This window comes from Nannobrachium achirus, assembly GCF_963921795.1.
Source record: "Nannobrachium achirus genome assembly, chromosome: 10".
Lineage (NCBI taxonomy): Eukaryota > Metazoa > Chordata > Actinopteri > Myctophiformes > Myctophidae > Nannobrachium > Nannobrachium achirus.
In genome coordinates, this window is record NC_137819.1 from 35,904,073 (window position 1) to 35,920,039 (window position 15,967).

At 41.3% G+C, this 15,967-nt stretch overlaps 1 protein-coding gene across 1 annotated transcript; it reads right to left on the minus strand.

The window, feature by feature from the left end:
- Nucleotides 1–101: 101 nt before the first annotated feature.
- kdm1b (lysine demethylase 1B) lies at nt 102–15,249 on the minus strand. The gene is made up of 21 exons (XM_080734533.1): nt 15,105–15,249; nt 14,285–14,427; nt 13,778–13,899; nt 13,485–13,574; nt 13,107–13,218; nt 12,573–12,686; nt 12,202–12,240; nt 11,470–11,662; nt 9,140–9,324; nt 8,342–8,512; nt 6,819–6,893; nt 6,599–6,733; nt 3,998–4,169; nt 3,351–3,478; nt 3,094–3,225; nt 2,918–2,992; nt 2,582–2,698; nt 2,293–2,418; nt 2,075–2,197; nt 1,630–1,782; nt 102–1,426 (listed from the first exon to the last, which is right to left on the minus strand). The coding sequence occupies exons 1-21, from the start codon at nt 15,118–15,120 to the stop codon at nt 1,343–1,345; spliced, it is 2,505 nt and encodes an 834-aa protein (XP_080590659.1). The 5' UTR covers nt 15,121–15,249; the 3' UTR covers nt 102–1,342.
- Between the last annotated feature and the right edge of the window lie 718 nt (nt 15,250–15,967).

Sequence of the window (15,967 nt, forward strand, 5' to 3'; positions counted from 1 at the left end):
TGTTGTAGCACTTTCCATTTGCCAGTCCAGTGTTCTAGCACTTTCCATGTACTTATGCATTGTACCGAAGCAAGACAGTATGATGGCAGTTAACAGCTCCTTTTATTACACACTTACAGGATAAATATTCAGGCATAGTAACAAGATGGTAGAACGTGGTTAGCAAGTATTGACACTTGGAAAGAATGTGTAAACGCCATACAGATGTGGGAACCTATACAAATAAAGCTTCAATAGCTAACAAACGTCAAAGATGACAACTTTCAATATTGTCCCATTCCACATGTGGACACCATTTCTTAAGCAACTCCTTAAGAGGGATGTGATTTTTTTTTCTCAGATTTTAATCAGTTTTTGTTGTTTTGACAACACACAGTAATTTATATAGAAGATGTCCCATTCCCTTGCTTTTCTCTCGTGTTCTGTAATTTGGTGTCGTCCTGATCACATCCCTGAGAAAGTGAACCGTTTGGTGTTTTATGAACATAATCAGCCTTATAGGAAAGTCGGCCTGTTACAAAATTATGACCCATTTTAAATCAAAAGGTGCTAATGCAGAAACACTATGGGGCCACTATCCTTGAAGCCATTTAAGTTCACAATTTGTCCCAACACGTGGACACACAGCCTACAGTACAGGAAAATGTGTAAATCATTGGTATATACCGTACCTCTCAAAATGAAATAATCTTTAGTTTGTGAACAATTAAGAGTATGCCAATGTTTCATAAATCCTTATCACTCAAAACGGAATTGTTATGATAATCTCAGTAATAGAAGTGCTTTTAGGGCATAGTCAGACCAACTCGAAAGCCTGTGTTATACATGGTTGAATGCCAATTAAAAAGCTTGCACTTGTAGATCTGCTATTTTCAAACAAGTATAAATCACCCTTAATACACCACAGGGGGTCAAAAAGAGCTACTGTAACCAGTGCTTAGCCATTATGTGTCTCTCTCACAGTAAAATCCTGAGTGTTATTTGAACGCCAAGTGTAAAAATGGAACCGAAAGAGTGAGTTAAATTAAAACAACAAAATCTACGGTGCAGCTTTCAAAACAATGTCATAAAAAATGTACCACCCCGTATTTAGTTTGGGAAAAATAAAAGTGCTTTAATTCCTGCTTTGACGATTTGAACGTATCAATATTGACAAGCCCTCTTTGCTCCTGCTGTTTGGAAAGAGGCTGTTGTTGTCATAACGATCAGTACAGAGTACAGAACAGTGGCTAGAGGTCCATTCTTTTCATGCGGAACAGTCCGGTAAGTGGGAATGGGCTGATGCTTTTGTTCTGTGCAATGTGTCTGTGCTGGTGTTTGGAGTGTTCTCTGGGAAGGTTGTTTACATAGCAGCCATCTTGCTGGCCTCTCGGACCCCGCTCAGATAGGCCCCCGTCACAGTCTGAGGAAAGTGTCTGTTGGTTGCCTGACAATATAAAGCCATAGAAATAATTTCATGAAAAAAACTTGCACTTGCAATAGAAAACTTGCACTTAAAAGCTTCCCAGTTCAGCTCCCAACTGAACATGTGCCCTCCCCACCTGCCTTCCCACCCTCAAACAGACCAATTGTGTTCGTTGGGACAAACCCCTAGTCATACAATAGGACAACGTTAATTGAAAAGCTCACCTCGCCGGCAAAGAAGACTTTTCCCTGTAGGTCCTCGGCAATGATGTCATAGGCCTCTCCGCTGCCTCCGGTCTTCACAAAGCTGTAGGACATCTGAGCCCACATGTCTTTGCTCCAGCGGGTGACAAAGAAATTTATAGGATCTGGGACCTCCTAATTACGAGTGAAGACATAAGATTGTAAGCAAATAGAAACTGACTGCATGTGAGTGAATGCAGGTAATTACTTTACTAAGGAACGAATTTATAGCTGCAGCCCTACATCAAGCCTAGTAAACTATACATATGCCTTCTACCCTACATCCATCCTCAGTTAACTTGCATTATTTCAACATTGTATGCAGTATAAACACTACTGATCCAGTCATTCTAAGTGAGTCACTCAAATGTTAAACATACTGTAAATGAGGATTAGTCTAGTCATTCGCACAATATGATGGTGGTACCTGTTCCTTGAAGAGTTCACGCAGGACCTTCATGCACTCCTCTACCACCTCTTTCTCCTCCATTTCCCCGATGGAAGTTACAGCATCACCACTGACAACAGACATGAGGACTGACTGCTTCCCCTGCAAATGATACAAAAATTAAATTAGGAGCACAAGTTTATATTAGCCTTTGTGTTTCTTTAGTCACATGGCTTATCAGGTAAAAACATTCAAACCTGTGGATCCATGTCATAGAATACACCAAACATCCCTCTCTTGTCAGGACTAGGGGGGATGTGACCAAAATAGTCTGCTCCTTGGATCTTGTTGTCCCAGAATCTGTATGGAAACTGCAGAGCGATCTGCAGGAAAGTTCATTTATTAAAAGACATGGCAGGGAATTCCCTTTGGTACCTCAGAAAATCTGCAAAGACTCTGCTTCTGCCAAAACTTTACCATCCAGCTGGATTTATACAATATAGCAAGGTGATGCCACAAGTTAGAAAATTCTAAAATATTACTCACTTTTTCTATGATCCCTGCTCCAAGACTATGAATTGCCTTCAGCTTTCTTTCAGGAAGTGGAGGACTGAACTGAATCAGGTTATTTTGAAGTAAAGTCAATGGAACTGTAACAAGAACCTAACAAGGGGGGGAAAGGTGTTCAAAAGAAAATAATTATTACACAACACAACACTATGCGGCTTGTGGCATTTAACATGTATTTTGGAGGACACTGTTGAAGTAGTTTTTCACTGGTATTTTTTAATATAGAAAAATAGAGATGATGCCTTAACCTCATTCAGTAATTCCATCTCAAAATGGAAAGCACTTCAGATTTTTTTTTCACCTCACATTTACCTTTTGTGCTGTCCACTGAGAGCCATTGGTGGAGGTAACTTTGACAACATCACCTGAGTAGTCGATAGACTGAACCTTAAACAGTTAAACAGAAACATCACAATATATTCAATATGTACTGTACAACAACAGAGGTAAGAGTGACCGGTGAAAAGGGACTTTAAGAGCTGACAAACCGGACACTTAGTGCGAATATCAAGTCCTTCAGCCAGTTTGTGGAGGATTACAGAGTAGCCCTTGGTGAGCAGGGTGTGGTCTCCTGAGAACTGGGCAAAAAACTCATTGTGGTCCCAGGATCTAGCTGACACCTACAGAAAAACATTAAAAACATAAGGATTAGACAAAACATAGACCACTATTTCACAAAGTTTACATAATCTCTGAACAGCTTCAAATACTAATACAGATTTTTTTATTTTATCTTTAACCAAACCTGGTCCAGAGTGCTTCCGCAGGCATATTCCAGGTTGCTGAGATGGAACTGAAGCACTTTCTCTTCCAACTCACTGAAGCTGATGCCCGACTCCTGCAGAAAGTTCTTGTAGACCTCCTGGACTTTCTCTGTAGGGATGAAAATGCAGGCACATTAATTATAAGGAGCAAAGGGTCTTGGGAATGCAACAGGGGGTCCGGGACCACTAGGGGGTCCTCAGAGTTACTACAGGGGGTCCTCCAAATCTTTGAGTGATAGAAAGTTTTTTTTCCCTTTTTTATATTAACCAGCTTACAACGCTGTTGTGAGCTTGTAGATCGGCTATTTTCGGCAAAGAGGTTTGGTGTAGAGGGGAAAAATAGCAGACAGAGTGAAAGGTCAAGTTTATTAAGTATTGACGGTTCAAAATACACAGATGATTGTGCTGTCAAACGATTAAACTATATGGAATCTATGAAAAGGTTGTGGGGGTCCTTGCTTCATCTCTCGCTCAACAAAGGGGTCCTTGGCCTGAAAATGTTGAAGACCCCTGTTCTATACAATTACTGTTTGTCACGATTGTGCCATCCGAGCACCCAATTTTCTTTTTTAAGCATTGAACAAAGAGTAATCAGAATCATCATAATGTAGTAATGACGGTGCAGGACCTCCAAGAGGGGTATCCTGGCCCTGAGACTTGTCCTTCCTCCACTCTGACACCACGTCCAGGATGGCGTTGAAGTGGAAGTCCATGCGCTTGTCGATGGCTGGGTCAGTGGCCCGTCCTCCCTCCTGGAAGAGGTCGCAGCGTTCTCCCAGCTTGTGCATCTTGACACCCATCTGCTCACAAGAAAGGTAAATATGGCATCCATGCCTGTATCTCAGGGGCATCATTTGGGTCATCGGGAAGGCAACTGCTACCCCCTAGTGTTCACATTTAACCTCAAATTCAGTTATTGTGGGCTCGCCTGTAACAGGCGAGCACACTTTAGATGTTGTCATTATTTATCTATCAGTCAGACAGTAGACGGGAACTTCGGTTCCTTTCTACTCCTACATACTTAGTGAGAAAATGAAAATAAAAACATCAATGTGTTCAGCTTACAGTGGCGACGTGTGCTATTACTTTTTACAGCAATCGGCCAAATGGTGGCGCTGTAGGAAGCCTTCGAAAGTGCGAACTTTGAACAGGTATAGCTCATGCTGTGTTATACATACAGTCATGAAACCTGTATACACTTATGCGTCTCCTCATGCCGAACAACTTTTACCCTCTAACTTTTGACCTCTGACCTTTAGGTCTCCCACAATTCGGAATTATATGAAAAACAGTAAAAATCTATCTCCTCCTGGGATTTTCGCGTCAAGTGCACAAAACTTTTTTCACATGAACTTTGAACCTATATCTACACAGGCTAGGTGGTGAGAAGTTTGTACGTTAAATAATGATTTTTTAATAATTCAATAAATATTGCGGTTTTATGCAAATTATTCTTCTGCCTCTAAATCATGCATGCAAAGTTACACGTTCATGGCATTTGGCAAAGATGTGGAGGGTTAGTCAAAGTATCACTGAAACCAATTTTATTCCAATCGGCCAAAGGGGGGCGCTATACGAAGCGTTTGAAAATTCAAACGGGCATAAGTCATGACTCGTTTCGTTTGAAGACATGCAACTTGTTACACGCGTGCTTTGACTCAAGCGGAAGACATCTGTGTCGTTGTTAAGTAAGCTCCGCCCTTCGATTTTCCGCCACTTTGAGCAGTTTGTAAAACGCGTAAACCCGCTTTTATTCTGGAATTTTCGCGTCACGTGCACAAAACATTTTTTTACATGAACTTTGGACCGATATCTAAAGATCTGTCAGATCGGATTTCTTTAACATTGAAACATGCTTTTTTAAATAATTCAAACAATATTGCATTTTTATGCAAATTATTCTTCTGCCTCTAAAACATACAAGCAAAGTCACATTTTCATGACAAAATAGTCTAGAGGGTTAGTTCAAATATCACTGAAACCAATCTTACCCCAAATGGCCAAAGGGGGGCGCTATATAATTTTGAGCAGTTTGTAAAACGCTTAAATTGCAATTTTTTTTGCAATTTGCATGAAACATTCTACACGCAATCTAAGGACCTTTATCTAACATGCCTATGAAGTGCACACAAAAAAATTATAAAATAATAATAATAAATATAGCTGCAAGCAGCGATAAAGTGTCCAAAGCCAAAAACACCTCAAATCATGAACACAGCCTGGGATGTGCGTGAAATCTTGCAAGCACATTCCCAATAGGTCAAGGAACAGATACCAACCTTCTCACATTGGCCTGTTATAGCGCCACCAGCGGGTCAACTTTTGCACAACACATTTTTGGAACAAAATGGACCAATCTTTGACGTCAGTAACGTCAAAGAGAGCACTGCCTGCGATCTTGACATTTTGTGCTTTTATAGCCATTGTTTTCTGGCTTGAAGCGAGCCCACAATTGTTTCGAAGGAACAATATTTTTCTAGTTTTATGCATAATGTCCCCAACTCTTTTTCAGATTAATAAGATTTCATCATCGCATTCCATCAACAGTATATGTGACACCTTTTATAATTCAGATTAGCATTTTATTGTTTAATGCAACCATTAATGTATTAACCAATTTCAACGGGGCATCCTGATTTTGGGAATGTCATTATAGGTGAACATTTTTCTTTTCGCCCCCATACAAAAATAGTTCATCTACAAACTTGTAGATCCACTATTTTTGCCATTTTAGAAATGGGGCTAATGGTGACTCACTTTTTGCCACCCCCTATTTCTTTCTGATATTACGCTCTGCACTCTTTTACTGGTCTTTATCTCATGCAGAGAGTCTCACAGAAACAGGTCTGATCTCTCAATACTAAGACTATGCTGTCATGGTCTACCACCTTTCAAGAATAGCTGTGAACAACTCATCCTACTTGCCATTACTTTTCAGTTTCATGTACAATTGACAGTCAACTTGTCTAGCCATAATGTTAATGACATTACAGCACTTACTTCCTTTGGTGAAGACTCGCAAACCAACTGGGTGCCGGCGAAAATAACAAGACATTTCAAATTGTAACCTTTGACTGTCATTATTAGGGCATTTATCCTGGTGGAGATTTGCGCTCAAATAAACATACCTTTCTAGTATTTATTTAATTGACCTCCAGCACTTACTGTGGGTGGGTAAAGTCAAACTTTATTCAAAGGATTTCAAACATGAGTTTAAAAACAGTCTCACCTGCTCACACATCAGAGCGATGGGGTTGTTTACACAGCCATTGACAATCTGAGCTCCTCTGCCCACAGTGAGGCCTAGAGATTTTTCATCCCACACACGGCCTCCAATTCTGTCCCTTGCTTCCAGCACCACCACCTGGAACATCATTCATATTGTACAGGATTAGGGAACATTGCTGCCATCTGCCAATGTACTGGAAGATAATTTAGTCTAGCCTAACCTGCGTGCCAAAGTTCTGCAGTTGCCGTGCAGCAGCCAGTCCTGATGCCCCCGCTCCGATCACAATCACATTTTTCTGCAAAGAGAGGCAAAATATTAAACTACAACCAGGGTCCATACTACAGTATAGGGACAAATGTACAGAGATACTTTGCGGTGTTTGACCTAAAAGTGGTTTGAGCGTCAAAACAAGTCACTCTACCATCGGTGAGATGCTTCAAAGCACGAAAATTAAACCTCAACACCTGTCAAATGACTTCATGAAGAAGTCAAGGTGAAAAGTGCTCAGGTGGCGCAGGGGTAAAGTACCTTCCCAGTTCCCACTACAACGGAGTCTAGGGCAGTGATACTCAAACTCCGGCCCGCAGGCCACTTCCGGCCCACGGCGCAATTTTGACTGGCCCGCTAGCTTAATGTCCTCGAAGTCACGCATCCAACAAGCTTTAAACTGAGCATATTGGACCTTGCGTTCCCGAGATAATGGCCAAAACATATTGAAAGTGGCCACTGAAATTGCCGATTTTCGCAGATTTCTTTTTTTTTTTACCAGTGGCTCTGTTTGACTAATTAGCATACCCAAAACGTCATTGTAGGAAATCAATGAATGAGAGGTGTACTGTAGCTCTACTTAACAACTGCATCATTAGCCATTTGGTAGCTAAACAGTCTGGGTAATATCTTTTAAGTAGCTAGATTGTTTGATTTTATTTGAATTTCCTTAGCCATAAGTATCTATTTTCTAAGTTTATTTTCTGTAAAACGCCATTTCTGTTGAATGTGGGCCAAGTCATAAATAACATTGTGAAGCAACTGAAAGAGAGATGTGCTCAGCCATCTTTAATGTTATCCCTCTTGATAGCAGGCAGACAGATATCAACCCAAACAAATAGCAGACAAATGTAATTTAGTTTGTTTTAGTGTTTGTGTGGAATATGCTAATTGCACAGAAGTATTAAAAAGAGAGCAAAATTTAGCAAATTACTTTGATTACAAATTGTGTCACTGACTGAATATACATGGATTTCCAAGCCATAAAATAATGCACATTGCACTTGTCTTGGAAATAAAGCAAATAAAAGAGAGAAGTTATCAAATAATGTCATTTTATCAACTGGCCCGCGGCCCCTTGACATTTTTGTAATGTGGCCCACTGGTTCAGATGTTTGAGTATCCCTGGTCTAGGGGGTCGAATCCCAAACATCCGGCTTGGCCGAGTGTCTATACGAACACAAATGTTGTTTGGAGGAGGGAAGCCACGTGGGCGAGGGTGATATTTGTCACTGCACTCCTACAGGCTGGGGCGGTTCCTGTCAGCAGGTAATGTTGAGTGGGAGGAGTAGAACGAAGGCCCTCTACATCCTCCCGGTGTGGGCTTCTCACTGGCAGGTGAGCCAGTATAGGGTAAAACAGCAGTGAGAGGAATGAATTGGCCTGATTGGCCTAAATTGGGTAGAAAAGAGGGTAAAAGTAATTGGCTACTCTAAAAGAAGAAGACGGTGAGAAATGACAGGAGTCAACACTCACAGAGCGGTATTTCTCAGGCAGGAGAGGTTGTTTGACTGCCAGCACTCCAGTGTTAATGAGGCCCTTCCTGGTCATGAAGCGAAGCACCTGGTCCAGTTCCTGCACGCAGCGCACACGCACCAAGCCACGCACGATGACGTGTGGAGCGCACTTCTGGGGAGTCAGCACCTCCTGAAAGAGTCCATTAAATGAAACAAAGAGGTGTTATTCACTGTTGGTCAAGTTTCAAATATATTAATTCAACTGTTGCCATTTCTGACATAATGGATGCCAGTGGTCACTTCAAGACTACAGGGAGAGCAGGTTACATGCAAAGGAAGCAGACACAAAGACTGCACAAACGTTTAAAGCTATACTATGTAACTTTTTTAATAAAACAAATCTTAAAATTGTCCTAACTATTAAATCGCTAAAGTTTTAGAACACCCAATCTGTTAATTTCAGCCCCAAAGGCCTTTTCTTTATATGTGTTCTACTGAGCCCGTGTGGCCGTGACCGGGACTGTTTTTCCTGAGTCTCTTCAGGAAGCTTGCTTCAACAGCATTTTTCACGCTGGTCTAGGAGTCTAGCCTGTAACTCCCCAATGCCTGGTCGCAGGGGGACACGAGAGACCTCTACGGATGCGTCTCGGCGAGGCGGATGCGGTGGTCTGAAGGCCCGGTCTGTGGCGAAAAACGGCTTGCTATACCTCTACTTACCACTAGTTGAGCAACTTACACAGTATAGCTTTAAATGCAGCCAACGGGGAAAATCTATGTGAAATAGTTTGATGTAATTATTTGTTAATCTATACTGTACCGTACAGTCCTTGTGCCAGGAGGCCAGAATGAGGTTTCGCAGGGCCAGGTACATGGTGGGATCTCGAGAAAACTCAGGAAACTCGTACAGCTCATCCAGTTCCATCATATCTGGCCGCACACACAGGGCTTTACCACACTCATTGGGCTGATAGAAGGGCTGGAAGTATGGACACATACCTGGAACTGAAGAGAACAATCATTATTGTAGTGGATAAAATATAACCAGATACACATGGATGGATTAATTTAATGGCACAATTTGGAGTCAATATTCAGAGTAAGCTGTTCTCTTGTAATGGTTAGACTTACCCTTAAATACATTTAAGAAATGTATTTAAAGAAATGCTTAATATACAAGGTAATTCTTGGTTAACACTGTATTTATAGTAAGGGAAAGTTAGCCGAGTATTTGACCAATCTGGGAACTAAATCTAAATTAATAGCTTTCTTCACAAATGTGTTCATAAAGGTGTCTACTATCACCTCTGAACTTTTTCAAACCCAACTCCCTTCGGAAACTTTGTGGGAGCCAATCAAAGTTGGGGGTATCCCGAGGGCCTGGGATTAAAGGGGGAAAAATAAGAAATGGCCAATATGAGCGTATGGGGTGTGTAATTAGGGTATTTTGGGGCTGCTGAATCCATTCCAACCATTAGTTATCAGTAAAGATTACTCCTTGGCCATAAAATAGGCCATGAGACATATAATATTGGCAATTAAAAAATGGTTGGAGTATGAAAACTATTTAAGATCAGGCGGGTAAGCGCACATCATGACACATAGGATAACATGAAACAATCTGACAAGGAACACTCAAAAGGGCTTAAAACATAGGGACTAACGGGACACAGGTGAACTCGAATGACATGATTGGCTAAGCCTTAGCCAATTAGGCCTATTCTATTTTATGGCCAAGGAGTCATTTTAACTGAAAACGAATGGTTGGAATGGATTCAGCAGCCCAAAAATACCCTAATTACACACCTCATATGCTCATATTGTCAATTTTTTTTATTTTATACCCTTTAATCCCAGGCATCCTGATACCCCCAACTTTGATTGGCTCCCAAAAAGTTTCCGAAGGGAGTTGTGATTGAGAAAGTTCAGAGGTGATAGTAGACACCTTTATGAACACATTTGTGAAGAAAGCTATTAATTTAGATTTAGTTCCCAGATTGGTCTAATACTCGGCTAACTTAACCTTACTATTATGACAGATGGCACAGTCAAGTGCCATTCAGTTGATATTTTTCACAGTTTGCTTAAGGTTAAAGCCAAACATATAGAAGGCTCAGTGTTAAAGCTGAAAACCATAACTTTTAGCTTATGAGTTAATATACAATGTATCACACAATTGCAGTAATTGGCGGTGGTCTCCTTCCCTACTCATGTCATTGAGAGACATTTATATCTTTAAGTTGAGCTGGAACACTGCTGGTTGAAGTATTGCGTGAAATTCAAAATGAAATAATTTGGCTTCCCAAAAGCTATTTCTAACTGCCAAAAGTGCCCTTTACGCCTTTTTTAACAATGGCGTCAGTTGCCAAAAAAGGCGGACATTTTTACACCTTTTTATTTGTGGTTCTAAACAATCCAAAATCCGTTTGCTGATCGCCGTTTCACCAGTTTGTTTGTACTTCCGGGATTAGGCCAGTAACCCAGAAGCTCTGTTTCTTACAGTTGGTTTCCATTGTAAACACTGATAGGGATAACTCGAGAACCGTAGCTCCGTTTTCAATGCGTTTTTTTGCGTCCGTGAACGTTGAACGGCGTGCACACTCGTCGTGCAAGATCCGTGCACAATCGTACACGATGGACACGCATGCGCCCACATTAACTCATTGCATGCCAGGCCCGATAGTCCCGAGAATTTCCGCCATTTTTTTTCAATTTTTTTTTCTGACCCCAAAAAATGTAGTAGGCATGATAGAAATCGCGAAATTGCATGTTTAACCCCCATAGCAACCCCATCTATCAAACATGGCAGCCATCTTTGTTTACATTTTAGGAAAACATAATGGCTTCTATCTCATGAATGCCTGAACGGATTTCCATTCGGATTTTTTTGTTTGAAAGCTGTGAGCAATGTGGACACACGTGGTGCATTATCTAGGCATGGGTGTGCATGATCCGTGCACTATGAATTACATGGAAGTCTATGGAGACCAGAGGCACCGTAGAGTACGAAGGTATGTTAAAATGGCGGGGAATGTGTTAAGAAGGTAAGAAAATCATCGCAATTTGACCTGAAAAGCCCCAAATAAACTGACTGACAGACATATTCATTTTAGTCAAAATTAGGCCATTCCTTTCTTGTCCCAGACTTACTTTGAGGCTGGACGGTTCTGCAGTGCTCTGCTCTCAGGTCTGACAGAGATGTGTTACTGGGGGATCCTGATGGACTCATGCCCACACAGTCAGGGTAGTAGGCGGCAAGGAACGGACTGGCTGGACTCTCTTTAAACAGTGGTGGCAAGATCAGCATCGAATGCCACCAGCTGTCTATCACTTCAGCCACTCTCTATTCAATGCAGTTAAAACAAAACGTACAAGTTATATACTATACATTGGAGTCTTGGACATGTTCGACCTAAAACAAATACATTGTAAAACAAACAGCTCAAATAGCCGATCTACAAGCTCACAGCGGTTCATGATACGACACGTTGTGTGAACTTATAAATTGGCTATTTTTGTAAGAAAATAATATATATATATATATATAAATACAAAATGAAAAACTTTGGTCAGGTTTTTGCCAACATTGACAAGCCTAAACTAGGGATGCCAGGGTTAATGTAGTTAACCAGCATTAACCATGTAAAAGTACTGCATCAGTAGTATAATATGTTTTGGTGGATGCAGGAGTTATGAAAACATTATTGGTTACACAAAACTGCCATGGACTGGAACCAAAAGATGAAAGATAATATAGCAGTGCTTTGCCTGGAAAGTTGTGATATTTTCATTGCTTGGGATTAAAAACAGCAGTATGATTCAATTATAGTGGTATGTATTTCAATAGCACACATTCAGCTGTATTATTTGGTTATCACTCACCAAGTCCTCTGGTTGGGAGCACTGGTCTGACCCTTCACTCTGTAAGCATCAACATGACACACATTGTGACAAGCATGAACTATGCTGAACAGCCAGTTAACACTTTATGTGTATTTATCTAAGTAGTTTTGGGTACCAAGGGTTCCAAAGCCCATAGGCTCAGGAGTATATCTCCTGTTTCTGTATCATGAGGCAGCTTGAAGTACACTCCTGGCCTGGACATGACAGTAGTGTGTCGCAAGGGACTTACGCCCAACCCTACCCTTACTGTTTAGTGCCAAGCAGGGAGGGATTGAGTACCATTTTTATAGCCTTACTGTATGACTCAGAGGGAAACTCTAACCACAAGGCCACTGAGCTGGTGTATTTACCTTGACATTATTGAACTTCATGCCACAGCGATATGCTGCTGCCAGAGAGGCAGTGAGTTGGATCTCCTTGGTGAGCTGACGCCACTTCCTGCAGTCTGGTTTAGTGCACTGAACCTGAGACAGAGGTCCAAACCAAGTGTATTTAGAACCACACTCTTCAAACACGGCTCAAGGTTAAGTTATTCTCCATCGCATGAAAAGAAATAAAAAAATAAGTATGACACTGTCGTACAAGTTAGGCTTCAGGAATATGGAGAATTTTGTTTAGACAGAACATGTGTCAGGTGTTAAACCACGTGAACCCTAGCATCCCTATTATGGGGCGATTGTTTGTCGGAATACGCAGATCTACTGTACAAGCTCACAACACATCACGTTGCGACGCGTTGTGAGCTTATAGATTGGCTATTTTCAGTGAAGATATTTAGTGTAGATGGAAAAAAGAGGAAGCCTAGTATAGGGCCCTGGGGGACAACAAGTCAACAAAATATAGAAGGTTTAAAATGGCTAAAAAAGAAACCACACGGCTCTTACCCAGTACGGTAGCTGCTGATCTGCCATGAACGCTTTAAGACTGGGTTCACTTTTCCCATTACTGGTCCACACCTTCTTCCAGGCTGAATAGGTCTCATAGCCGTCTTTGTGGCTGACAGATTAGGAACAGAAACATAAAACCTGATTTATAGCCTACTTTGTTACATGCCGGTCTTGTGCGACAAAATAACCGAACTACAAGCTCACAACATGTCGAGGTGCAAAAGCAATGTGAGCTTGTAGATCTGCCATTTCCAGCACAACACATCATTATACAACAAAGTATAAATTAAGCATGTTCAGATCATCTGTCACAAAATCAACTGTTTTTAAATGTGGCTAAAGGGAATTCTCTTTATTTCCATATCTCCTTTTTACCTTCTATAGTAGTAATCAAAACACTCATTGCAGAAGTGTTCACCACAGGAGAGGTGGTACCAGCGAGAGGTGTATCCGTTTTTGGCGCACCTGAGAGACAAAGAACACAGTAAGGACATAGTTGCGTTGGCTATTCAAAAATAGCAGATATACAAGCTTACAGCGCTCACTTTGTGCCATGTTGCAGGCTTGTACATCTGCTATTTTTGAAAGATTTAGAAAAAGTGTGAGAACTACAGATTTAGAAGGCATTTGTAGAGTTCACTCCTGTACAAAACGTGGAGCTGCGATACCTTTCAGATGCACTTGCAAAGCACACTGGGTACGTGGCAGAGCAACCTGCTTTCTCACATTTCCTATACTTCTTCTCGGATTGATCTTCTTCCTCCTCCGTGTCTGTGGCTTTCCTTTTGGCCTGAAATCCAAGAGAAATGTGTCAGGCCCGCCAGAGTGTAAATGCTATCGTGTAGTGTAAACTGTCAAGTTGTGTAATGTGTAAATAAACACTAGCATTATCATAAAAACCAAGGGGGTTTGGAGGTAACCTTCAGGTCAGGTGCTATTGAAAACTAACCCACCCCTGAGCGGCTGGAGCTTAGTGTGTAGAGAGGCCACCTGCTAATCAGAAGGTCACCGGCTTAACCCTGGCCCTGACTCACCCCCGGGCCCAAATCTTCATCATAACCATGGCCCATTTGTAAGTAGCCATCAACTGGATGAAGCTGACACTGACTGAATTTCCCCTGGCTGAGATAAAATGATCGGGGGGAAAAAAGGTATGCAGCGTAATGATAGTTTACCTGCCCAGGTGGAGGGTTGTTGGTGCGTTTCACTCGAACATTGACCTGCCTTCCAGACGCACGGAGGGACTGACCATCTCCTGGTGAGTCCCCTGAGCTCCTCTTCTTGCCCCGCCGGGCACCAGAGGCAGTCCCAGCATAATCTGTAACAACCAAGACATTGATTGACTGATTGATTGATTGACTGAATACTTTATTAGCATTTTGCAAAACAAGCTCAGGAAAGTACAGTTCAATACAATTGGTCTGCTAAGAGGATTTTAAACCCAAGAAAGCCTATGGCTTGTTTCCATTGATTGATTGATTGATTGATTGATTGATTGATTGATTGAATACTTTATTATAAGTTTGCAAAGGAAAAATACAGGACAGTACAATTTGAACCCACAAGAAAGCACAATGGATTGTTTGCATTGGGTCCTTTGTACCCATAAATAATAACATGATTACCTAGACAAGATCTTAAGCCCCATTTTCTTCAAATCTTAAAAAAATATATATATTTCTTAAATAATGTCAACAACAAAAAATGTTCGTCCCAAAATAGGGACGTCAAATTGCAACCTTATTACGTCCAGTGGTGGTAAACAACAACAAATGATCCAATCCTGATATGGTGTGAGTCGAATTATTATCATTATCATCATCATTAGCCTACTATTGTCTTTAAAAGGTAATGGCAGCAAATATGCACATATTATGCAGCAAGCTGTCCCACTCCCAGGCAGCAGCCTAACAATAACACTGTCAAAGAGTGTGTGAAGCATGGCGAAAAATAGCAATGGCATATCATGGTATATCAATATCATCAACACTCAACCTGCGTCCGTCAGCATAGCTGACTGTGTTCTTGCTCTGCGACGCAGGATTCACTGGAATGTTTGATCGGGTTATGATAAGAATACTTTAATTTAGTCGCTCCCTTTATAATAAGGAGCAATCAATGCGCTGCTGTTGTCTCTCCAGATAAGCACTTCCGGTCTTTTAAAGGAAGAGGAGGTGCGCTCTACTCTGCGCGTTGAGATTTGTCCTCTACTGCTCGCCGTACGGCGGCAGGGGCGTCACAAGGGGGGTAAAAGTGGGACTGAGTTACTAGGGCCCAAGGTGGAGGGGGCCCTTCATTATTTTATACTTTAGCTATTGAAAAATAGCAGATATACAAGCTTGTATACGAGCTTGTAGATCTGCTATTTTTGAAAAGTCGTGAAAATGTGCGCAAATCTTTGAATAGGTCGTAAAGGCCCATTCCCACTGGGCCAGATAACAGATAAAAAAAACTCTTTCTCCAGATATTTTTCCATTCAAAGTGGATGGTAGATACAGATAAAAAAAAATATCTGCCACAGATATTTATTTTATCCGTGGCCGATTTTTTTATTTATTTTTATCTGCTATTTTTCAATAGTTTAAAGGCAAACACAAAATGTGAGTGAATCCTTGTAGCCTACCCAGGGCCCAGAATTTGGTGCGTCCACACCATAGAGTTATAATAGGTCCACACCCCTGCGTACAGCGGTAACCCTAGCAACGGATATACGCTGACGCTCTTCTGTTCAACACATAAAAGGAGACAGAACTCTTGGAAAAGGCACAGCTGAAAGACGACATACTCTATAAAGATGTATATGACATCATACGTATAATTTTACGCAAACTTAAGGCAGCTATAGACACAGAAATCGC